The sequence below is a fragment of the Mobula hypostoma genome, chromosome 29 (genome assembly GCF_963921235.1).
Source record: "Mobula hypostoma chromosome 29, sMobHyp1.1, whole genome shotgun sequence".
Lineage (NCBI taxonomy): Eukaryota > Metazoa > Chordata > Chondrichthyes > Myliobatiformes > Myliobatidae > Mobula > Mobula hypostoma.
The window spans coordinates 4,389,265-4,415,863 of record NC_086125.1 but is presented as its reverse complement, the minus strand read 5'-3'; the positions used below and the strand labels follow the sequence as shown (position 1 = coordinate 4,415,863).

Below are 26,599 nucleotides of genomic sequence, written 5' to 3'. Positions count from 1 at the left end.
GTAGTCACTACCAGTGTAATACTTAGTCTATCTACCTCTTTGTGCCCTAAAAAGCCACCGTCTTCTCCCCCCACCATATAATAGCTATGGAACTGGTCCCCCACTTTAATCTCATCCATCAACTGTTGGGTATGATCAGCCAGCGGACTGATGTTCCTTGATTCGTCAGGGAGGATGGTGCAACATTCTTGACGGATACCACTACAGACCACCTTTATCTGCGAGCAGGTCATCTTAACCTATCTGATTCTGCAAGGCAGCCATTTGAATAGCTATCATTTCGGCCAATACTCGGGGCAGCATATCTTCCATGTGCTTGAGAGAGCAATGGCCACCTTCGTTAGCCAGCATCACGATTATAGTGGTCATACCATACTGAGCAAAGGCCATCATCCAAAACCCCTCTGCCTCTGCGATAGCTCTTTTACTGCGCTAATTGAAGTGTGCAGTGTACTCATACGGGGCACTGTGCTGAAAATATAGCACCTCATACCTCGGATAGCAGCAGCCATACCACCTAAAGGCCGGAGAGCTGCGTATCCCGTACGTGCCATTCAGTGTCCCGGGAGTGCCACCTTCACACCACCATTCAGCTTAGACACAGACAATGGTTCAGTTTAATATCAGAGAATGTATACAGCATACCTGTGTACCTGAAATTTGCTCTTTGCAGACATCCATGAAACAGAAGGGGAAAAATAACAAAGACTGAATTATGGAACATTGTTGGAACACTAAAGCTCCTCCCCTTCCGCATACAAGCAGCAGCAAAAGTATCAACCTTCCCCTTCCTATTCTCCCCCCCCCACTCCAGCAAAAGCATCAGCCCTACCCACCGTGCGAGCAATAGCGAAGCTCCCCAGAGACCATGATCTAGGGTCCATCAAAATCTAGTGTCCATCCCAACACCTCCAACATCTCAGACAGGCTCTCTTTCACTAGTGAGGGAGAGAGAGAGAGCGCGATTACTCCTGCAACAACAGGAGAGAGCAACGGCTTGCTGTTGCAATGTTACAGTGTGCCACGTTGCTCAAATTTGAGTTCCTTGACTCTGATTGACCGACTCTCACCTGCCATTGAGAAAGAGAGGGCGGGAGAGAGAGAGAGATTGCTCAAGTGCAGGAGCCTTTTTTCAACAGCAGTGTACACTGCCTGCTGTCTGGATGTTTTAATCTCCCACGATGCAGCATTGGCAAGGACTGCACTCGGAAAGTGCACGTCTTCCAGGCCACATCTGGTGGTATCAAAACAGAAGGCTGCTTGGTGAGTCCGAGAGCGAGAACCCACTACCCATGAAGTTTTCTAGTTTGAGCTGTAGCTGTAGATCATGGACTCGGACAGGACCCCAGCCACCTTGGAAAGAAAAAAAAGACATGATACCACTCTTGCTCACACTTGCTGTGTCCCACTGACAGGGTGGATCTGTGCCTATCTTCCCACCTAGTTCAACATTCCTTTCCCTGGGGAATCACTTTCAGAGTCAGGATCTCTGGGTCAAACAATCATGCGTAGGGAATTACCAGTCTTTAAAACCCTTACTCCACGGTTGGCGGGGGGGGGGGGTCACTAAGTTCTTTAAAACTGTGGGATGAGGTTGGCTGGAATAGACTACTGTTTCCTGGCTTCCCCCAAAACAAAATGCCACATTGCCACACCCAAGAAGCTGGACAAGTTCCCCCAAAAGTTTTTTTTCTTTTCATCAAAGGGGATCAGTATTAATAGTGTCTCCTCTGCGGCATGGCTTGGAGTCGTCATGTAAATCTAGCAAACTAACAAAATGGTCCTATTTCCATATTTGTACACCAGATTACAGGAATGTTACAGAACCTCACACCCACAGGTCAGTGCTATAATCAGCATCCATCACCTTGTCGTTCTGTAATGTAGGGAGACAGACACTCACTTGGTCCTGGTTAATCATTGGGTATTTAGACATAGACCAGTCTTGTTAGCAAAAACAACAACTTTTATGATTGCTCCCCAAATCTTTCAATCTTCCGAGATATGAATTCCAAATTTCCAATTTAACTGTTCGCCAGTGAGCAATTTCCTCAAAAGCCAATTTCCCTCTGAAATGTGGACATCTATCTCATGTCTGGAATAGAGATGCACAGATTTCAGTCACTTCAACCAGAATTCCACATGGCCATTGTAAAATCTTGGTCTCTCGAAAACCAATTCTATGGAAAACAGATAAAGAAACAAACTAAAAACACAGATAAGATGATCAAAAATCCATACTTGCACTCCTATAGTATCTTTCAAATCCTTTACACCTTGAGTTATCTTTGGAATGCAATCATTGCTTCTGCAGGCAGCTGTGCTCGTTTTGTTTTGGAAAAATAAGACCAGATAAAAATTACTAGAGGAAAGATCACCTTGAAAAATTGGAAATTTGTGCCACTGAACAAGCTGTGGTAAATTTTATTTTGTTGGTTCTTGAATTATGTCTTACTTTGACTTCAGGTTGTTTGTTGTGTTTTCTTGGGCTAACTTATGGACATTAGTGCATTAGAGAAAGTATGTTCAGTGACAAGACTAATCAGTGGATGTCTAAAGCCTCTTAGAAATCTGTTCAAAATAGTGCGATGTTTATCAGGTTCCACTGTAGAGCCTCAGGACCCAAGATTTGAGCTGTTCTCAGTGTTTAATATGAATTCTTAAGTCATATCGCTTGCATCTCTGGACTCATTTTTGTTCAATCCACAGAAGCAGTCTTTAAAACTTTGTAATCGCCAGGTTTAATAGGAGGCATTCACAAGTTCAAGCTTGTATCAAGCTTAAATTTGATCTCTAAATTTGCTGATGATTCAACTGTTGTTGGCAGAATTTCAGATGGTGACGAGAAGGTGACAGGAGTGAGATATACCAGCTAGTTGAGTGGACTTTGATCAACAGCCTTGCACGTAATGTCAGTAAGACCAAAGAACTGGTTGTGGACTTCAGGAAGGGTAAGACAAGGCAACACTCACCAGTCTTCATAGAGGGATCAGAAGTGGAGAGAGTGAGCAATTTCAAGTTCTGGGTGTCAATATCTCTGAGTATCTATGCTAGAACCAACATGTCATTGCAGCTACAAAGAAGGCATGGCAGCAGTTATAATTCATTAGGAGCTTGAGGAGATTTGGATATATCACCAAAGACACTCGCAAATTTCTATAGGTGTACTGTGGAGCGCATTCTAACTGGCTGCATTACCATCCAGTACAGGCACCGGGGGGGGGTGGTGGGGGTGGGGTGTGGTGTGGTGGAGGGGGTGTCTACTGCATAAGGTCGAAAGTTGCAGAGAGTTGTAAACTTAGTCATCTCCATCATGGGCACTAGCCTCTGTAGTATCCAGGACATCTTCAGGGGACAATGCATCCAAGAGGTGGCATCCATCATTAAGGACTCCCATCGCCCAGGTTGTTCCTTGTTCTCATTGCTACCACCAGGAAGGAGGGATAGGAACCTGAAGAAACACAATCAATGATCCAGAAACAGCTTCTTCCCTTCTGCCATCCATATAACAGTTACAGCACGGAAACAGGCTATCTTGGCCCTTCTAGTCCATGCCGAACTCTTACTCTCACCTAGTCCCACCGACCTGCACTCAGCCCATAACCCTCCATTCCTTTCCTGTCCATATAGCCGTCCAATTTAACTTTAAATGACAACATCGAACCTGCCTCAACCACTTCTGCTGGAAGCTCGTTCCACACAGCTACCACTCTCTGAGTAAAGAAGTTCCCCCTCATGTTACCCCTAAACTTTTGCCCTTTAACTCTCAACTCATGCCCTCTTGTTTGAATCTTCCCCACTCTCAATGGAAAAAGCCTATCCACGTCAACTCTATATATCCCCGTCATAATTTTAAATGCCTCTATCAAGTCCCCCCTCAGCCTCTTACGTTCCAAAGAATAAAGACCGAACTTGTTCAACCTTTCTCTGTAACTTAGGAGATGAAACCCAGGTAACATTCTAGTAAATCTTCTCTGTACTCTCTCTATTTTGTTGAGATCCTTCCTATAATTCGGCGACCAGAACTGTACACAATACTCCAAATTTGGCCTTACCAATGCCTTATACAATTTCAACATTACAATTTCTGAATGAACATTAAACTCATGAACACTACCTCATACTTTTTTATTTCTATTTGTGCACTACTTATGTAATTGAACTATTTTTAATGTACATCAATTCCGTTTTTATTCTATTATTATGTATTGCATTGTACTGCTGCTGGAAAGGCACCAAATTTCATGACACATGCCAGTGATATTAATCCTGATTCTGATTGTAAGAACAGTAATGAGCCAATCAGCTCTGTTCCTGTTCTGTCATTTGATTGATTGTCTTTGGTATATAGCTTAATAACCTTGCCCAATGAAATAAAAACAACAGGAATTCTGCAGATGCTGGAAATTCAAGCAACACACATAAAAGTTGCTGGTGAACGCAGCAGGCCAGGCAGCATCTCTAGGAAGAGGTACAGTCGACGTTTCAGGCCGAGACCCTTCGTCAGTACTAACTGAAGGAAGAGTGAATAAGGGATTTGAAAGTTGGAGGGGGAGGGGGAGATCCAAAATGATAGGAGAAGACAGGAGGGGGAGGGATGGAGCCAAGAGCTGGACAGGTGATTGGCAAAGGGGATATGAGAGGATCATGGGACAGGAGGTCCGGGAAGAAAGTCAAGGAGGGGGGGATGATACCTGATGGCATGAACATTCCGTCTGGGTAGTCTCCAACCTGATGGCATGAACACCTTATATTCTGTCTGGGTAGCCTCCAACCTGATGGCATGAACATCGACTTCTCTAACTTCCGCTAATGCCCCACCTCCCCCTCGTACCCCATCTGTTACTTATTTTTATACACACATTCTTTCTCTCACTCTCCTTTTTCTCCCTCTGTCCCACTGAATATACCCCTTGCCCATCCTCTGGGTCCCCCCCCACGTCTGTCTTCCGGGACCTCCTGTCCCATGATCCTCTCGTATCCCCTTTGCCAATCACCTGTCCAGCTCTTGGCTCTATCCCTCCCCCTCCTGTCTTCTCCTATCATTTTGGATCTCCCCCTCCCCCTCCCACTTTCAAATCCCTTACTCACTCTTCCTTCAGTTAGTCCTGACGAAGGGTCTCAGCCTGAAATGTCGACTGCACCTCTTCCTAGAGATGCTGCCTGGCCTGCTGCGTTCACCAATAAAATAAATCTGATTATTGCACTAACTCCTTCAGTTTATTCCCAGCCTTGATAATGTTTCTTCAGGTTTGGAAAAAATCCAGGTTTTGAACCACTTTTGTTTAAAGAACTGTGTCGTGACACCGCTTGTGAAGACATGCAGCTGAAGTATTATGGTTACAATCATGGTTCTTAGCTCCACTCTGGCCTTCCAGAATCAGACACATTACCCAACCATAGCCTTTATAAATAACTTTACAATGCTGGCTCTGCACTGTAGGAAACTAATGTTCCATTGTCTCAAACTCTTAAGTTGATGTTCACTTGGACAGTTTGAGTGTTCCATGTTTAATTGGATGGCTTCGTTGTGATCTTTGTTCTTGTGCTGTAGCTCTCGATTTGGTTTGATTTTTCCCTTCTGAATATCAGCTGAACTAATGAATACTGCACCACTCAAGCAGGTGAATTTGCTCTCTCTAACAAAGAAAATCAGTGACATTTTCCTCCTTGGTTTGATCAAGGTGCCCTGCAGCCAATACCAATTAGCTGTTCAAGTACAGGTGCACATTCCTTTATCCGAAATTCTGAAATCCAAAAAGCTCCGAAAACCGAAGTTTTTCTCACCAACAGCTGACATCACTCAGGTGTGATGTGACAGCGCTAGCAGAGGCCGCCAGGCGTCAGTTGTAGCATAGCGCTCGTACTGGTTACACCTGCATTTGCTGTTCGCTGATATTGTGTGTTCACTGTTGACTTTGCGTTTAATTTCACTGTGAAAATGTCAAGAAGAGCTGCAGATACCCCTATAGGTAACAATGAGAAAAAGAGAAGGAAGCATCTATCACTATCAATAACGCAGAAAGTGGAGTTCTTGCAGAAACTTGATCGTGGTGTGTCTGTGCGACGTCTTACTGAAGAAAATAGTGTCGGAGCTACCACTGTATATGATTTAAATAAACAGACAAGTTGCTGAAGTTTTGTGGTGACAATGACGTTCTACGTTTATTCCAATAAGTCATTTATCGTGTGTTTGATTCGGTTGGTTTGAAGCTGTGTATTTTTGTTTTATTGAATGTTCTTGTTGGAAATAAAATTTCTTCTTGTCATTATTCCCTAAACAATACAGTATAACAATTATTTACATAACATTTATATTGTATTATAAGTAATCTAGAGATGATTTAAAGTATACGGGAGGATGTGCGTAGGTTTGGTGCGCCGCTGGGTCCTAAAGTCCATGGCATTGAGCCAGGTTAAATAAGGGACTTGAGCACGCGTGTTTTTTGCTATGGGGGGGGGGTCTGAAATCCGAAACATTCTGAATTCCGAAATGCAACTGGCCCCAAGGATTTCGGATAAGGGATTGTGGACCTGTAGTTAGATGCGTTGCATTTTCCTCTACTGAAGAGATTGCTTTTCCAAGAGTGCTTCACTGACTGCAATATGCTTCTGCATATTCCATTGGTAAAAGGCATCATGTGCCTTTCATCCTGTTGTTATTGTTAACGGAGCAATGTTATTTTGAAAGTTTGTCAATGATACAAGGATAGTTGGCATTTCCAGCGGTGTAGATGGAAGTACCCTGTTGCAAACAGATTAATAGATCAATTAGACGGACAAAGGTGTGGTAAATGAATTTCAGTAAATGCGGTTGTGCGAGCACTTGACCTATAAGGGATAAAGCTCAATATATTATGGGCCCAATGGCCTGTTCCTGTGCTGCACTCTTCTATGTTCTATATTGTAGCTTTTCAGATGGTAAATACGGAGATGCTTGTATGGTCAGTGTGCATTTATTCTGTTGCATAAATTTCAGTAAATTGTATAGAAAGTCAAAAAAAATTGCTGTGTCAAATGGTGATCTTTGTAATTTGAATTCTTCAACTCTGAGTGAAATAAAAATCCTGCTACAGTTGTATGAAAACTTGGTGTGAGCCATATCTATTATATCAGTGACTCTGCACAGTGTTCCCAACTCTGATCAATTCGACCCAGACGCCGATTATTGCAGTTAGTCTGCAGTGTTCCCAACTCTGATCAACTCGACCCAGACCCTGATTATTGCAGTGACTCTACACAGTGTTCCCAACTCTGATCAATTCGACCCGGACCCCGATTATTGCAGTGACTCTACACAGTGTTCCCAACTCTGATCAATTCGACCCAGACGCCGATTATTGCAGTTAGTCTACAGTGTTCCCAACTCTGATCAATTCGACCCAGACGCCGATTATTGCAGTTAGTCTACAGTGTTCCCAACTCTGATCAATTCGACCCGGACCCCGATTATTGCAGTTAGTCTGCAGTGTTCCCAACTCTGCTCAACTCGACCCAGACCCCGATTATTGCAGTGACTCTACACAGTGTTCCCAGCTCTGATCAACTCGACCCAGACCCCGATTATTGCAGTGACTCTGCACAGTGTTCCCAGCTCTGATCAATTCGACCCAGACCCCGATTATTGCAGTTAGTCTACAGTGTTCCCAACTCTGCTCAACTCGACCCAGACCCCGATTATTGCAGTGACTCTACACAGTGTTCCCAGCTCTGATCAACTCGACCCAGACCCCGATTATTGCAGTTAGTCTACAGTGTTCCCAACTCTGCTCAATTCGACCCAGGCCCCGATTATTGCAGTTAGTCTGCAGTGTTCCCAGCTCTGCTCAATTCGACCCAGACCCCGATTATTGCAGTTAGTCTGCAGTGTTCCCAGCTCTGCTCAATTCGACCCAGGCCCCGATTATTGCAGTTAGTCTGCAGTGTTCCCAGCTCTGCTCAATTCGACCCAGACCCCGATTATTGCAGTTAGTCTGCAGTGTTCCCAGCTCTGCTCAACTCGACCCAGACCCTGATTATTGCAGTGAATCTGCAGTGTTCCCAGCTCTGCTCAATTCGACCCAGACCCCGATTATTGCAGTTAGTCTGCACAGTGTTCCCAGCTCTGATCAATTCGACCCAGACCCCGATTATTGCAGTTAGTCTGCACAGTGTTCCCAGCTCTGCTCAACTCGACCCAGACCCCGATTATATCAGTGACTCTGCACAGTGTTCCCAGCTCTGATCAATTCGACCCAGACCCCAATTATTGCAGTTAGTCTACACAGTGTTCCCAGCTCTGATCAACTCGACCCAGACCCCGATTATTGCAGTGACTCTGCACAGTGTTCCCAGCTCTGATCAATTCGACCCAGACCCCGATTATTGCAGTTAGTCTACAGTGTTCCCAACTCTGCTCAACTCGACCCAGACCCCGATTATTGCAGTGACTCTACACAGTGTTCCCAGCTCTGATCAACTCGATCCAGACCCCGATTATTGCAGTTAGTCTGCACAGTGTTCCCAGCTCTGCTCAATTCGACCCAGGCCCCGATTATTGCAGTTAGTCTGCAGTGTTCCCAGCTCTGCTCAATTCGACCCAGACCCCGATTATTGCAGTTAGTCTGCAGTGTTCCCAGCTCTGCTCAACTCGACCCAGACCCTGATTATTGCAGTGAATCTGCAGTGTTCCCAGCTCTGCTCAATTCGACCCGAACCCCAATTATTGCAGTTAGTCTGCAGTGTTCCCAGCTCTGCTGAACTCGATCCAGATCCCGATTATTGCAGTTAGTCTACAGTGTTCTCAGCTCTGCTCAACTCGATCCAGACCCCGATTATTGCAGTTAGTCTACAGTGTTCCCAACTCTGCTCAACTCGACCCAGACCCCGATTATTGCAGTTAGTCTGCACAGTGTTCCCAACTCTGCTCAACTCGATCCAGACCCCGATTATTGCAGTTAGTCTGCACAGTGTTCCCAACTCTGCTCAACTCGACCCAGACCCCGATTATTGCAGTTAGTCTACAGTGTTCCCAACTCTGCTCAACTCGACCCAGACCCCGATTATATCAGTGACTCTGCACAGTGTTCCCAGCTCTGATCAATTCGACCCAGACCCCAATTATTGCAGTTAGTCTGCAGTGTTCCCAGCTCTGCTCAACTCGATCCAGATCCCGATTATTGCAGTTAGTCTACAGTGTTCCCAACTCTGCTCAACTCGACCCAGACCCCGATTATTGCAGTGACTCTGCACAGTGTTCCCAGCTCTGATCAACTCGACCCAGACCCCGATTATTGCAGTTAGTCTACAGTGTTCCCAGCTCTGCTCAACTCGATCCAGATCCCGATTATTGCAGTTAGTCTACAGTGTTCCCAACTCTGCTCAACTCGACCCAGACCCTGATTATTGCAGTTAGTCTACAGTGTTCCCAGCTCTGCTCAACTCGACCCAGACCCCGATTATTGCAGTGACTCTACGCAGTGTTCCCAGCTCTGATCAATTCGACCCAGACCCCGATTATTGCAGTTAGTCTACAGTGTTCCCAACTCTGCTCAACTCGATCCAGACCCCGATTATTGCAGTTAGTCTGCACAGTGTTCCCAGCTCTGCTCAACTTGACCCAGACCCCGATTATTGCAGTTAGTCTGCAGTGTTCCCAGCTCTGCTCAACTCGACCCAGACCCCGATTATTGCAGTTAGTCTGCACAGTGTTCCCAACTCTGATCAATTCGACCCGGACCTCAATTATTGCAGTTAGTCTACAGTGTTCCCAGCTCTGCTCAATTCGACCCAGACCCCGATTATTGCAGTTAGTCTGCAGTGTTCCCAGCTCTGCTCAATTCGACCCAGACCCCGATTATTGCAGTTAGTCTGCAGTGTTCCCAGTTCTGCTCAACTCAATCCAGACCCCGATTATTGGCGCTTGGTGGGAAGGGTAGGAGAGAAGGCACCTGAGAATGTCCTGGTCCTCTCTGGCCGAGGATACGTGCAGCATCACAGCAGCTTTCACATCCATCCCACTGGCCCTCCTTACTTTTGTGTATGGATTGTCCAAATATAACTTGCGGAGGACCTTGACATGCAAAGAGCAGCAGATTTTTAGAATAAAAAAACAGATTGATGCAAGGTGCCATGTTAATTTAAAAACCTGATAGATTTTCATTCCTTGTGGGGTATGGGGGTAATTAAAGTCACAGGTCAACCACAATTCTACCCTGTGGTAGAATGGGCTTAAGGGAATGAATGACTTTGGAAGCTTTATACAGTATTTGAATATGACGTGATAGGCTGTATTTTTGCTGGCCCACTGGAACACGGTGTCAACATTTAAAGTTGTTGGGCAGAGCAATGGAGAGGGTATTTCCATTTGTGCTGGAGACCAGAACTAGGAACCCAAGTGTTTATCATTTAAATGAGATATAAATCTATTTGGGTATTTAGCATAAATTTCTTCAACTGATGGGATTAGGACTATATCAACAGAAGATTTTTGAGTTGAATGAAATAGTTGCCATGAGAAGAAGCTAAGTAAAATGAGGTAGAAAACTCAACAGTGTACTGTCAGGATTAGAAATGGCAAGTAGAGGCGTAGTACTGCATTATGAACTAAATCACTTTCAGCAATTATTTTCCTGCTATGGACAAAATATTGGTTGAAGTGAACTTGTATGTGTTCCTCTGCTTATTAACAGATCATGTTCTGCACTTTGAACACCCATAAAGTGGACATGGACAAGCTCCTGGGTGGCCAGATTGGCCTGGAGGATTTCATCTTTGCCCATGTAAAGGGGCAGAAGAAAGAAGTGGAGATCTACAAATCGGAAGATGCTTTAGGGCTAACTATCACTGATAACGGAGCAGGCTATGCATTCATAAAGGTGAGTTCAGGATGACAAAAAGTTTTTGAAGGTTTTGGATTGTATTTTGCCTTTTTATCTCACATTGGAATGCAGTCCAGAGAGAGCAATGCAAATGACACTCCGTTTGCAAATGACGTGCCTTGGTTTTGGATATTTGCATGCTAGCATGTGCAGATGATTTCACTTTTATAAAATGTGGGCACTTTTGGGAAGATCCGTGTTCAATGTCATTCCTAACATGAGAAAATCTGCAGATGCTGGAAATCCAAAGCAACACACACAAATGCTAGAATAATTTAGCAGGTCAGGCAGTATCTATGGGAAAAAAAGTAAACAGTCGATGTTTTGGGCTGAGTCTCAGCCTGAAATATCGACTGTTTACTCTTTTCCATAGATGTTGCCTGGCCTGCTGAGTTCCTCCGGCATTTTGTGTGTGTTGCAATGCCATCCCTAATTGCACTTAAATTGAAACAGTTAAGTTTACAGCCTACAGTCTTCAATTGATTGTGCTAAGTAAGTGATGTGCTCTGTTTCAGGGGCTGGTCTGTTTCGTTTACAGTATTGTCATTCAATCATACACGTATACAGCTAAATGAAACAACAATCTTCATGGACCAAGGTGAAAAACACAGTACATATTATCATGTACTGGACATAAAATAAGACAATAATAGATTAAAAAAAAGTATTCTGTCGGTATGCAATTAAGTGCATATATGACATTTAGTTAAATATACAACAGTATTGCTGATAGTGCCGTTGTCATAAATAATGTATGCTGGGTGGGAGTAGGGTGTTCAGTCTTGCAGCCTGGAGTTAGAAGCCCTTACCCAGCCTAACAATCTCTGTTCTTATACTGCAGTACCTTCTGCCTGATGGTAGGAGGGCTGAGAGATTGTGGGACAGAATTGAAGGGTTGAGGGATCTGTGAATGCAGAGCTTCTGATGTGTTCTGGGTGGGGTGGGGGGGGGAGAGACCTCGATGGTTCGCTCAGCAGTCCTCGCAATCTGTTGAAGGGTCTTGCGGTCAGATACCGTGTAATTCCCATACCTGATGGTCCTGAAACAAGTAGCATCTCATCCTAATTGCAGCTGTGTGGCACATCTGCGTACGTTTTGTATGGTGTGCAGCTTGCATTCCTGCCCTTGCGAAAAGGACTTCTGCATTGTGCCACTGAGAGCCAAATTCCTAGCAGTAATGTACTTGAAATCCACAACCAGTCCTGCAGGTTTTGCAGACCTAAGTGGAGCTGGTCTTTCTGGAAGAGGCTTGAGAAAGTAAACTTTCAAAAACTAAACAGATTCTTAAAGCAAACACTCAGGATGTCTAAATGGTAATTGTCCCAATGTTCATCGTAAGCAATAACTTTTAGAATTGTAATTGTGACGTTGGTGTGGTTTTGTGGAAGGGATCACAGATTTAATATTGTAGGGTATTGTGGTCTGCAATGAAAGGGTAAAGAACTCTCTCAGTAATTCAGATCTTGCTCTTAATTTTACTTGATCCTCAGCATCCCCCAGTGTTTGGCTGGTTGTGTACCCCTTATTAGAAGCTGTTCTATTGGTGTGATCTCTGTGCTGCATGTTTTCAGTATTGAACTGGAAAATCCTTGCATTATCTTTCTTGTTAAATCTTACCTTTTAATTGAGCTACCTAATAGTCCTCCTGGAAGTGTTTTGGAGATGCATATAGGTTGTACAGTTGGTTGCTTCTGAACGTGGTAGTACTGAACATCACCACTGGGTGGAGCTGCTGTATATGAAATGGTGCTGCTGCAAGAAGTTAGGAGTGATGCCACAGCCATTAATTCGGGCCTTGCAAGTTGCTTTCTGTTCAGCTATATTGTCATGGAACACAGCTTGTGGCCTATGGGTTGCCTGTTCTTGTGAGGTCTACTTCTCATCTGCTCACTCATTGTCCTAAGCCTGACAGCAGGTCTGCCAGCAATTCCTAGGAGCTGTGGTGACAGCTGCAGTGTCTTGGAACATGCATTCCCATCATGTGGAGACCAAGAGTAGTTCTCTGGGGGTTGTGACTGCAGAATGCAGGCTCGTCACCCCTCCAGTTATGCCTGGAAAGGGTCAATACCCAGAAGGTTATCAGGCCTGATCCAGGTATATACAGCAGACCGGGAGATTGGAAATTAATGTGCAACACTGGAATTCCACTAAGTCTGACATCTCTTGTTGAAAAATTATGCCCAGCAAATCAGTACTGGGGGTAACAGTACTACTTTTTGTGGAAACTTCTGCTAATCCAGAAACATTTGAAACCCCCTTTTGCTGGGTGTCACCGGAAATGCAGTTTGTTAGCCCCTCGCTAACAGCTACTGGATTCTGTGGCAAGAACCCACCTTTCACCAGCTTTGTATGTCAGACAGTACATGACTTTGGTCCTGCCAACTCCGTGCAGACAGGATGTCTTGCCCACCCAGACCCCAGTTTGTGTGAATGCTGTGTGATTTACTACCCTGCAATAGCCAGTCAGCATGAAATAACAGATCGCACACTTCATACAATTATAAAGAAATATATCTGGGAATGTTAACTTAACTAAAGAGTTAGTAAAGAAGAAAAAAAAACAAAAAGGGCCCATTATAATTAAACATTCAAATGTGCACTGGTTGGAGCTGAAATCTTCCAAAAGCCATATTCACGATCCTCGCCAGACCTCTGTGCCTGGGCTCCATGGAATTGTGTTTTCCCACCAGATCGAATCCTATGACTGGTCCTCTCCAGCGTCTTCTCTCTTTATCTCCCGCTGAACAAAGACCTACCACTGGTGTCAGTCATATAACTGCTCCCCAGCATTCCTTAGATCCTCTTTCCTGTTCCACTCTCCTGATTGGATGGGCCATTTTCCTAAGCATCTCTCATCTCCAACAGTAACCCAAACTCTGTTTCTGCAGAAAGACCATTCCATGAAATACCCTGCAACATTAGCAGTAAAACCTTTTCCAGGGTATTACACTCACCCCCACCAAAATATCATGTCCTCAGACTTGAAATAATCCTCTCATTAATAATATAGTTTTCAAAGGAATTTCATGACCTCAGAACCTCTGATCCATGTGTAAATGGTAGTGACATATCTCACTAGGTGCAACATTCTGTTCCCTCAGTGAGACATAGCCCATCCTATCTGGAGGCTTCCTGACTTTTTGAAACCTCCTTATCCCATCATCTACTTTAGCTTTGGACACTCTCTGAGATTTTTCCTGTCTACATGGAGAGTCCACTCCCTGTCCATTACTCGTGCCTTCTGGCAACTCGGGTCTTCCGTCACTTGGCTGAGCTCGGCTTCATTCCCAGACACTCTGGAGCCCAATCTCTCTTCATTGTCCAGCCACAAGCCTGCCTGTCCACTGCTAGTCCTCCCTGTTTTGTCTCCATCAGAATGGGGAGGTTTGGGCATCTCCTCGTCAATTATTGGGGAGTTTGCATAGGGTAGCAAATGCCATACTCCCATTTCCTCATTCTGTAGGTCTGTGCCACATTCAGTGGTTAAGTCCCTTCCAGGCCTTTCTATTGCTTGTCCTTTTGTTCTCCCAATTTGCCGCAGAATCCTCTTACTAGGTATAGGGTCCATGTCAGGCTCTGGGTCAACACTTGCCCCTTGTCCCAGAGGTGGTTCTGATGGAGAACCTTGACAGGTCCATTCCTATCCTTTGGTTTCACCTGGAAAACTGGTAGGTTTGGCATTTGACTCTCCACTACTTGAGCCAGCAATCAGCCAGCTTATGCTTTCCTGGTAGCCCCAAATTCTTTGAGAACTCTGTTGCAAAGCATCAGGTTGGGAGAACCTACTCTTTTGATCATGTATCCTCTTAGTTCCTTGATCCTGCTTGGTTGTAGGGACCTTTGCTAGATCATGAGACTTTTGCAATTCCCTCCTTCACCTACTTCAGATAGGTCTTCTGTGGCAAATCTTCACCATCAGTCCCAAAACACAGTTATACAGGCAACCTTGTTTCACGCCCAAAGCTCAAATAATATGGTGAGTATCCAGTAGCTTCATTTTGTGTACAATTGTAGCAGTGGACCAAATACCCAGTATGCTGACTCCATTTGTTCTTGCTGATCTCCAGGGTTCTGAGCATGTCTTGCAATGTCCGATTGAACCTGTTGGGCTGGGGATCACCCTGAGGGTGATGAGGTTGTAGTCCTTAACTTCTTGACTCCAAGCATACTCAGTAACTCGTGTATGAGCCTACTCTCAAAATCCCTTCCCTGATCGCTACGTGTCAGTCTGGGAAGGCCATAATGAACCAAATACTTCTCCCATAACACTTTGGCCATGGTGGCTGCCCTCTGTAGGAAAAGCTTGAGCATATCTGGTGTAGTGATCAGTAATAACCAAGATATCCACTGTGTTGCTGGAATCAGGGTCGATAGAGAGGAAATCCATGAATACTAGATCAAGTGGCCCCACACTCTGCAAATGTGATAAGGGAGCAGCCATTGTAGGCAGCGTCTTCAAATGCAGTGAATGCAGACTTGCAATACTCGTTGACCTCAGGCTTCATTCAGGGTCAGTAGAACTGATTTCTGACCAAGCCATAGGTCTTGTCAAACCCCAAATGACCTGAATCATCATGAAGTGACTTCAACACAATCCTCTGTTACTTCACAGGCAGAACCAACTGGTGATGCCGAGGCCTGTCTGGAAGAGATGTGACCCGGTGTGGAACCTGGTTCGTCAACTCCAGTTTATTCCATTCTCTCAACAGAAGAGATACGGCAGGGTGTTTCATCTTCTCAGCTTGGGCTGTATCTCTTTCTGCAACAACTGACCAAATGGTACCGATACAAGAGTCATCTTGCTGAGTGGTGGTCACTTCCTCTGGACAACTCAGGCAACTGCTTAGTATTTGGAGCGATCAGGTGGCAGTAAACTTGTGGAATGGCACAACCATAAGCTCCCGAATGATCCACCGCTCGATCCTGCCCTCGCCTTGCCTCTGACTTTTCTGAGAGGGAAAACTGGGACATTGCTTTAACTCCAGATGCAGGAATGCTCTCCCACTCTCCATTTTTTTTCCAGCCCTTCATGCGCCCTTTGGGACAAAGCATCCGCATCAATGTTCCGGCTCCCCAGCTGGTACTTCAGGCTGAAATCATAGGCAGACAACGCCGCCAACCAATGATGGCCCTGTGGCATCTAATTTCGCCAAGATCAGGATACCAGTCAATGGATTGTTGTCAGCCCTCACCTTGAACTTGGCACCATATAGATAATCACTTAACTTATCCACCACAGACCATTTCAATTCCAGAAACTCCAATTCATCATTACAGTCATCGGGAAAAGGTGTTCCATCGACATTCCTCACCTGAAAGTGACCTCCCTCTCCGAGGTGTTCCTGACAATCCTGGTCATCCTGTTTGTCTGTACAATCGACAACTTCTGTGGTTCGGCCTCACTGGTACCCCAGCAGGTAAACTTGATTCCTCTTCATGGTCTTCTGGAGCCTCAGCGTCAGGCATTCCGGGGAATTTGGCATTTCTTGTCACTCTAGCTGCTTCCCCATAACACAACAAGTTTGGTCTGGGTGTACCACACAGTTCCTCGTTTGTGCTTATCATCCAGCCTAGAACATCCTCAAAAACAGCTCTGAATGCAGGGTGAACGGACAATGTTTTCAGAAAGCTCTCTCCAGCTTTCTCCTTGCAGGCTCACACTAGCCTCCTCACAATAGGAATATTTGTTCCCACAAGAATTTAAGCTTCACCATTCTTGACCGGGTCTGGACAAATCAACACTTAACGTATCAAGGACCACATCTGCCTCTGAAAATTCTCTACCAGTGGCTGTCTTTTCACATTATCAGAGCTCTGGCACTCATCCAGCATCTGACAAGTCTGCTGCACCCAAGTCTCATTCCTCCTCCCCCTTCGGGGGGGGGGGCTTCACTCTGAAGAACATCCTCAGCCTACAGTAACTTCGACTTTCTGCCAAGGCACTTTGCCATTTATCTGCCAAGAACGAAAGGGCCAACACCAGCTCAGAATTTTCATCCCTCGCCGGAGCACTCGTTAGATCTTCCACTCCTTCCCTTTGCTCCGCAGAAATGAGAGCTACTTGTCTTTAAAGTCTCCGCCCTCAGCTACGGGAAACTTGGCTTCCAATTTGGCACTTTGCCTACACTTCCCTCTTCTCTGAAAATATGGCCCTGCCTCTCTGGGTACTCCAATGGTACGAGGCAGATCGACTCCCATAACATCAGCGCTAATCTGAACTATAAAGGAATCTTTCCCCGCTGTTTGACCAAACTGCCACTCCATGGTTGTAACTTCATCTAAAGCATTAACAGTGCTCATAACTCCAGTCAGCAATTCATCTGGGCTGAGGATATCTACCCTGCTCAGAACACAAGCCTTAGCTACAGGTAATCTCTTTGAAGCGCACCAACGTTTGACCCCCTGCAGCGTCCGTAAGCACATATCTTAATCACTTTCCTGGACGATAGTTAACCCAGGCTTAAACGCAAACCCACTTAATCAGTTCTTGGGGCAATCGTGCAGTGTTCAAAGAATTCAATCCTGGATGAGCCCCCACAATGAAACACTCTTTTACTGGGTGTCTCTGGAAATGCGGTTTGTTAGCCCCTCGCTAACAACCATTGGATTCTGTTGTGAGAGCCTACCTTTCTTCAGCTTTGTGTGTCTAGGGAGTATATGACTTTGGTCTCACCAAATCCATGGTGTTGGGATGTCTTGCCCACCCAGACCCCAGTTTGTGTGATTTGCTGCCCTGCAATAGCCAGTCAGCATGAAATAACAGATTGCACATTGCATACAGTTATAAAGAAGTATATTTGGGAACGTAAACTTAACCAAAGAGTTAGTAAAGAAAAAAACAAAAAGGCCCATTATAACTGAACAGTCAAACGTACACAGGTTGTAGCTCAAATCTTCCAAAAGCCATATTCACTGATCCTCGGCAGATCTCCGTGCCTGGCCTCCATCGAATAGAGTCCTGCAGTTGGGTTTCTCCATCATCTTCTCTCTTCATCTCCTGTTGAACAAAGACCCACCACTGGTGTCAGTCACAAAACTGCTCCCCAGCGTTCTCTAGAACCTTCACCCCATTCCACTCTCCTGATTGGATGGCCCACATTCCTAAGCATCCCTTATCTCCAGTAGTGACCTGAACACTGCTTCTACAGAAAGACCATTCCATGATATCCCTGCAACATTAGCAGTAAAACCTTTACCAGGGTGTTACACACTGTACCAGTTCACTTCCATGTTAATGGCAGTCATTACCTGCTCACTAAGTGCTTCCTACCTCTTCCAAAGCCACCATGTGTATGATTTTCAACTCCTGTAAAAGACATGCCTACTTCCATCTACTACCTTGTGTCACCAATATTTTTTAGTAAGCCATTTCCAAATGCTGCCACGTACACTTACAATCCTTTGTACCATGGATTTGACCTATACCTGTGTCAGTATACAGCATCGTATCCAACTCTGTTGTCGTATTTGTTTTACTGTTACTGCAATATTAAGTGAGTAGTTTCTCTCTGACACTAATACTCAATAGCCACTTTATTAGGTACACACGTACATCTTATTAATGTGAATATCTAATCAGCCAATCATGTGGCAGCAACTCAGTGCATAAAGGCATGCGGACATGGTCAAGAAGTTCAGTTGTTGTTCAGACCAAATATCAGTGGAGGAGAAATGTGATCAATGTGACTATGACTATGGAATGATTGTTGGTACCAGACAGGGTGTTTGAGTATCTCAAATTCCTGGGACCTTCACACACAATAGTCTCTAGAGTTTACAGAGAATTGGGCAAGAAACAAAAAACTTCCAGTGAGTGGCAGTTCTGTGGCCGAAAATGCCTTGTTAATAAGATAGATCAGATGAGAATGGTCAGATTGATTCAAGTTGACAGGTATGGGACTGTAACTCAAATAACCACACATTACAGTGGTGTGCAGGTGGGAATCTAAATGCACAATATGTTGAACTTTGAAGTGAATGGACTCAGCAACAGAAGACCATCACATACAGGATTAGGTACCTCCTTTAATAAAGTGGCAACTGAGTGTAATTACAAAAACCCTTTAAAAGAGCTGTTATGGACACATTGGGCTGTAAGGTCCTCTGAATTTCATGATTTCTAGTCATAGTCATACTTTATTGATCCCAGGGGGAAGTTGGTTTTCATTACAGTTGCACCATAAATAATAAATAATAATAGAACCATAAATAGTTAAATAGTAATATGTAAATTATGCCTGTAAGTTATGAAATAAGTCCAGGACCAGCCTATCGGCTCAGGGTGTCTGACCCTCCAAGGGAGGAGTTGTAAAGTTTGATGGCCACAGGCAGGAATGACTTCCTATGACGCTCTGTGCTGCATCTTGGAGGAATGAGTCTCTGGCGGAATGTACTCCTGTGCCCACCCAGTACATTATGTAGTGGATGGGAGACATTGACCAAGATGGCATGCAATTTAGACAGCATCCTCTTTTCAGACACCACCGTGAGAGAGTCCAGTTCCATCCCCTCAACATCACTGGCCTTACGAATGAGTTTGTTGATTCTGTTGGTGTCTGCTACCCTCAGCCTGCTGCCCCAGCACACAACAGCAAACATGATCGCACTGGCCACCACAGACTTGTAGAACATCCTCAGCATTGTCCAGCAGATGTTAAAGGACCTCAGTCTCCTCAGGAAATAGAGACGGCTCTGACCCTTCTCGTAGACAGCCTCAGTGTTCTTTGACCAGTCCAGTTTATTGTCAATTTGTATCCCCAGGTATTTGTAATCCTCCACCATGTCCACACTGACCCCCTGTATGGAAACAGGGGTCACCGGTACCTTAGCTCTCCTCAGGTCTACCACCAGCTCCTTAGTCTTTTTCACATTAAGCTGCAGATAATTCTGCTCACACCATGTGTCCTGGGGTTTACTCTGGTTAAAGACAGGCTGGTGTACAGGAAGTTGAAATGCACTGGTACTGAGAGTAGAGAGGGAGAAAATGTGTTCGGACTTTAGGAGGAGGAGGGTGGAGAATGGGAATTGCAGCTCCTGAAAGGGTGTTTCCTCAACATATTTTAAAAAGAACACTTCCTGAAAGGCTTGTGCAAATTAAAATGTGGTTCTCACACTTGTATTTCAAACCTGGTCCACTCCACAACAAAAATAGCTTGCAACTGCTTTACAGCAAAGTAAAATGTCCTATCCAAGACGAAAGAGATTCTGCAGTCGATGTTTTGTATTGAAATGCTTTGTCGGGATTCCTGATGAAAGGTCTTGGCCCAAAATGTCAACTGTTTATTCCCCTCCATAGATGCTGTCTGACCTGCTGAGTTTCTCCAGCATTTTGTATGTCATGTCCAAATCAAGTTACAAGCTAGGCAAGACAAACCTTCTCTCCACCTGTGAGTTTGACCTCTCTCTCTGCAGCTATTTTCTCTTCACATCTGCCAACCTTTCTCTGGAAGAATCTTGCACACCAGAGATTAGTACCATGGGTACTTCCCCATCATTGTAGAATGATGGCTCCATAGCTTTTCCTCACTGCTCTAAATTTCCACTCATCTCATTAATGGTTCTGCTGTCGTTGTCAATGCCGTCATTCTAGGCCCTTGGTGTAAAACACTCCATTCTTCTCTGCTCCCTTTGACATTGGCAAAGTGACAAAGAAGGTCTTTGCATTTTAGTACAGTGAAGAAACAGGAGAGCTTAACCTCACCACTGCCTTCCTTAACACTGTTTTAATTGACAGAGAATCAAGGAAGGCAGCCTTATTGACCAAGTGGAAGTCATCAAGGTTGGGGATCTAATTGAGGCGATCAACGGCCAGAGCGTCATTGGTTCCCGCCACTTCGAAGTTGCCAAGCTACTGAAAGGTCTCGTGAAGGGGCAGTTATTCACTTTGCGACTTGTGGAGCCCCTGAAAGCTTTTGGTGAGTGAGTCATCTTCAAATGAAGTTATATCTTCTATCTCTAGATATTTCCTAAAACCCACCCCATGACAAACATCTAGTCACCTAACTTGTTATCTCCTTGAGTGACTTGATGTCATTTTCTGTTTGACAATGTTGCTATGAAGCACTTTGGAACACGTACTATACTTAAAGTGCTATTACCTCATTAATCTTTCAGGGACGGTATTGTGGTTAAATTGGTTGATGGAAGTGGGAAACTTGAGCATTCCAGATTTCTACAAAGGAATGTAAACAAATTAATGGGTGAGATGGGTGGTAATATGGGGAACTGAGCTTGGATGCATTGACAGGAAGAGTGGGAAAACAAGGCAATGGATGTTTGTGTTCATAAAGATCTTGGTATCCTCATGCAAGGCATACAGGTACAGCAGGTAATGAAGACTTGCAACATTTTAATCATAAAAAGAATGGAGTAGAAAAGCAGAAAAATGCTTCTACAGTTGTCTGGGACTTTACTGAGATCACATCTGGGGTTGCCATATAGTGTTTTGGTGTTATGTGAATAATTAGGCAGCAATTCAGGGGAGATGAACCTCACAAAAAAAAACTGCAGATACTGGAAATCGGAAACAAAAACTGAAAATGCTAGAAAAACCTAGCAGGTCTGGTAGCATCTGAGAAAAGAGAAACAGTTAACATTTCAGGAGCCTGCAGAATGAGGAAGCAGATATAAATTAGTTTTTACTTTGAGTCGATAAAGCTGGGAAAACCCAGCTAGCTTGCATCTTCCTCTTTCTGATGAAGATTTGCAGACTCAAAATGTTGGCCATTTTCCTTTGCACAGTTGGGGCCTAACCTGTTGAGTTTTTCCCCAGCTTTAGTTTTTGTGATAGTGGTTCAGAAACTGGAATGTATGGGTTTACTAGTGAGGAAACACTGCACAGGTCCAGCTTGTATCTACTGGAGGTCAGAATAATGAGAGCCGACATGATCGAGCACATGATCGAGAGATTCTGACAGGGTAGGTGTGAGAGGATGTTTTCCCTTCTGGGACAATCTAGAACTAGGAATTTAAGGAGTTAACCAATAAAGACAGTGAAATCATGTGAGGGTTGTGTGTCTGGATTTGTCTTCAAAGAATAGTAGAAGTTTAGTCTTGAGTCTTTAAGGCCGAGACTTTAGATTCTTTAAGGCAGTTAAAGATTACCATGGATAGATGGTAATACTGTTGATGTTATAGTCAGATTCGCATTGATCTGACTGAATGGCAGAGCAGTTTCAAAAGTCTCTGGCCTACCTTCCTAATTCATATGACTGTGTGTTATTTATTTAAGATTAAGGGGAGTTGACAGGGGCAGATACCAAAGAGGAATTTGGAACTCTGATGTAATTCACCAAGATGCTGCCTGGATTGGAGTGTATGTGCAGTAAGGAGAGGATAGGCAAACTTGCATTGTTTTCTCTGATGCCTCAGAGGCTGAGGGAAGACATGATGAACGTTTGAAATTGATAAGCATAGATGGAGAGGAAATGGCCAGTGCCTTTTCCTTAGGGTTGAAGTGTCTAATACTAAAGGGCATGCTTTAAGGTGAGGGGGTACAGTTCAATCACGTGTGGGGCAAGTTTCTGATTTTCACGCAGTGGTGGTGCCCAGAATGTGATGCCGGGGTGGCAGTGAGAGCAAACAGGATCAAATAATTTAAGGAGGCTCTCAGACCGGCACATGAATGTGCAGGGATTAGGGGGATATGAGCATGACGGAGGCAGAAGGATTAGTTTTGTTAGACATTTGATTACTAGTTCAGAATAACATTGAGAGCCAAATGGCCTGTTCCCGCACTGTTCTGTGGTCTCAAGGTAGTATCATCATCTTAAGACTGAGTTGGGAAGGGGTTTCCTCACTATAGATTGTGGATCTTAGGAATTTCTACCCCAGTGTTTGATTCTGTCACTATCTCTTCAAAGTTGAGAGAAATTTTTGGCCTACAGAGAAATGAAGAATGAGGAGTACGCAAGAAATGCAGCTAAAGCTAGGAACTCAACCTTGGTCTTGAAAAATGGTGCATGCTTGAGACCCCCATATAAATGCTGCTACTTTCAGTCTTGTTGGAAATTCATTCCTTCTAACGGGGTGGGCAGGGTAGGAGTAATTTGTTCCCTATCTTCAATCTGCCCTAAGATTTTATCATTTCATTGAGGCCAGTTCCTCTTCTCCTAACTTCTGTTTGACATGGGATGTTAGAGCAAGAAAGAATTTGCAGCCTCCACCCCTATCCATCTGATGCTTTTTCTGAAATTATTTCACAACCTAATTTTCAGCTTGTGATTCTTTCTCGCTGTTCGATCAAGTGTGTTTTATTTTCCCTCTCAACCCCATTCTCTTGCCTTCTCCCCATTATCTTTGACTCCCCTGCCAACCAATCTGCAACCTCCACTTTAAATGTACCCAATAACCTGGCCTGCAAGCCATTTGTGACAATGAATTCCACAGATTCACCACCTTCTGGCTAAAGAAATTCCTTCTCATCTCTGTTCTAAAGGGATGCCTCTCTATTCTGAGGCTGTGCTGTCTGGTCCTATACTCTCCCACTTGTAAACATCCTCTCCATGTCCACACAGTCTAGGCCTTTTAATATTTGATAGGTTTCACTAGGATCCCCCTTCATTATTCTAAATTCCAACTAGTCCAGGTCCTGAGCCATTAAATGCTTCTCATACATGAACACTTTCATTCCCAGGATCATTTGTGTAAACCTCCTCTGCACCCTTTCCAATGCTTGTGTGTCCTTTCTTAGATATGGGGCCCAACGCTGCTCTCAATACTTCAAATGCAGATGATCAATATCTTAAAGCCTCAGCATTAAATCCTTTTGTATTCTCGGCCTCTTGCAATGAATGTGAACAGTGCATTTGTCTTCCTTATTACAAACTTGACCTGCAGGTTCAAAAACTTCTATTAGTGAGCTTCGGTGTTTCCTGGGGAAATCTCTTTCACTTGAGCCTCCTGCAGAAATTGGATGATGGAAAAGGTGGGTGTGTATCTTCTGCTCTTTACCATCCTGAAAATTGCATTTTGAAGTGGGGAATCAAACACCTCTGTCTTTGGAAACCTGCCTGTTCCCTCACCCAAGTGAATCCTCTGTGTTAGGTTGATATTACTTTAGATTTATTATCACCTTTAGGTGTTTACATGGTAGTTGATTTGTCTCATCAATAATATCATCTTGCAGCAGCTACCTATGCTGGTTCATTGAAGAGTTTTCTCTCAGTTCAGTAGCCTGTTCACTTCTTCCACATTGTTTTCCAAATCTCCTTGTCTTTTGTAACAGTAAAAGCAATTAGATTCATATGCAATCGATTAAAATTTGGCCAAATATTTAAGTTCCTTGCAAATCTGTTGTCATGTTCTTGATCATATTGTGCTGTTTTATTTAAAAATCTGTCATTTTGATGAATACCATAACATTTCAGAGACAGCCATTTTCATAACTGCTTTTGCACCAATCCAACACAGCATGCAACCAGTCAAATACTCGAAATGTGGTCACTTGTAATGTCAAAATCTTGGCATCCATTTTGTGCACATGGGAAACTGTATTTGAGTGATGAATAGTGGCCAGCACACCAGATGGAAACCTAGTTTTCTACCAAATGTGCAGGTGTACTTTTGAGAGAGTGGACAAGGATGTGAAAGATAATGACTGCTGCCCTGGAAACGTTAAAACTTTGTGCTCGAACTCTAAACTGGAACTTATTCCCACAAGGTTTGTGAGTATTGTCTGCCAGGCTGCTGCTGCAGGGCTATCTGTGCAACTGCTAAGTAGGAAGATTGCATCCTCTTTTTGAACTGTTACAGTTCACTATTTTTCCTTTTTGTGGACAATTTAAATTCTTCCTTCAAGAAGGTGTGGAAGCTTTGATCAGCATTGGGGCTGTATAGCAGTTTTTCACTCTCAGACCTCATTGGGTTTAGTTACTTGAGTCTTTACTCATTATTTTGAGATCCTGACTTGAAATCATTCCCTTTTTCTGATCTTTGAACCAGGCTGTATTTAACCAGAATACTCATTCAATGTATCAGTTAAGAATTAGTACTGAGAGGTCACAGAACCAGCAGAATGCTACACTCTCGATTATATTGCAGGTTGTCAAATTCAATGTCTTAACAAAATACGTACCTTATTAGGTACACCTGTAAATCTCATTAATGCAATTATCTAATCAATCATGCAGCAGCAACTCAATGCAGACATGGTCAAGAGGTTCAGTTGTTGTTCAGACCAAACATCTGAATGGGGAAGAAATGTGATCTTCATGACTTTGTGGAATGAGAGTGGTGTGTGTATCTTAGAAACTGATCTCCTGGGATTTTCATGCACAATAGTCTCTAGAGCAGAGGTTCTCAGCCTTGTTTAATGCCATAGACCCCTACCATTAACCAAGAGGTTCGTGGGGCTCCAGGTTGGGAACCCTTGCTCTGGAGTTTACAAAGTGGTGCGATAAACAAAGAAGATCCGGTGAATGGCAGTTCTGTGGGAGAAAACACCTTGTTAATGAGAGAGGTCAGAGGAGAATGGTCAGACTGGTTCAAGCTGACAGGAAGGTGACGGTAACTCAAATAACCATGCATTAAAACAGCAGTGTGCAGAAGAGCATCTCTGAATGCACAGTGCATTGAATGCTGAAGTGGATGGGCTGCAGAAGCCGAAGGCCATGAGTGGCCACTTTATTAGGTATAGTAGGTACCTAATAAAGTGGCCACCACATACTACCTTGATTCATTTTCTTGCAGCCATTCACAGGAAAATGAAGAAATATGATAGAAATTATGAAGAATACTATACATAGGACCTGGTTGGTGGCGTAGTGGCATTAGTGCTGGACTTCGGGCGAGTTCGAATCCAGCTGGTTCCCCTGCACGGTCTCCATCCGTGCTGGGTTACGAGCTGGTGATCTCTTTGGAAACTCACCCGGCAGAAGGCAATGATAAACCACTGCTGTAACTTGCCTCATACGTGACTTCCGTCTACGTCACAGTGGCGTGGACGGAAGTCGTCCGCTAACCGGAGAAATTCTGGATGCGACGTACTTTTCCTACTGTACATAGACTGACAGACTGAAAATGTGCAAAAGAAGACGTTGTGCAAATAAAAACACTGAGAACATGAGTTGTAGAGACCTTGAGGGTGAGTGAAGCTATCCATGGTATGTGAAGGTTGTGGGGTAATGTTCCTGAGCCTGGTGGTGTGGGACCTAAGGCTCCTGTACCCTTATTTCCAGCTAGCTATGTATTTATTTTTGTTTCTTATTGTAAGTTATAGTAATCGTGTATTTGAGATTCTGATTCAAATGTAGCTCATCCTTTGAGGCAAGTCTCTCAGTTCATGTTGGATTCCAGAGACTTGAACTCAAATGCAAAGCTCCTATTGCAGTATGAGAGACTTTGCCATTTCAGAAATAGTGTCTTTAAGACGAGCTGTTAAAATGAGCTACTTTTTACTCTTGTGGTTGTAAGAGATCTGAAAGCATAGTTTTGAAAAGCTGGGAAGTTCTTTGGTGTATAATGTTTACCATTCATTCTATATATCAATTCTTATCTGATTAAGCTTATTCGGAATCTTGCTGTGTGTAAAATTCCTGCATTGTAGCAGTGATTGCACTTTGCTGTTTGAGCTAAGGAGGTGGTGTCTAAGTGATTCTGTCTGAGGGATGGGGTTTAAGTCAGTGTGACCAGAGGTGATCAGCTTGGAGTATGGTAGTCAGCTCTGCGACACCAATTTGACTGCCTGTAGGAGGAGGAGTAGTGGCCATCAAGTGGCAGACAGGGTAGCAGAAACTACAGCT

The 26,599-nt window shown here is 44.1% G+C and overlaps 1 protein-coding gene across 1 annotated transcript in view; it reads left to right on the top strand.

Annotated features, from left to right (window-relative positions):
* LOC134339324 (PDZ domain-containing protein GIPC1-like) overlaps positions 1-26,599 on the top strand; it is a 64,192-nt gene that overhangs the window by 5,728 nt on the left and 31,865 nt on the right. The window contains exons 2-3 of the mRNA XM_063035728.1: positions 10,671-10,856; positions 20,593-20,773. Of these exons, the coding sequence (XP_062891798.1) occupies positions 10,671-10,856; positions 20,593-20,773 (367 nt within the window). The remainder of the gene's footprint in view (positions 1-10,670; positions 10,857-20,592; positions 20,774-26,599) is intronic.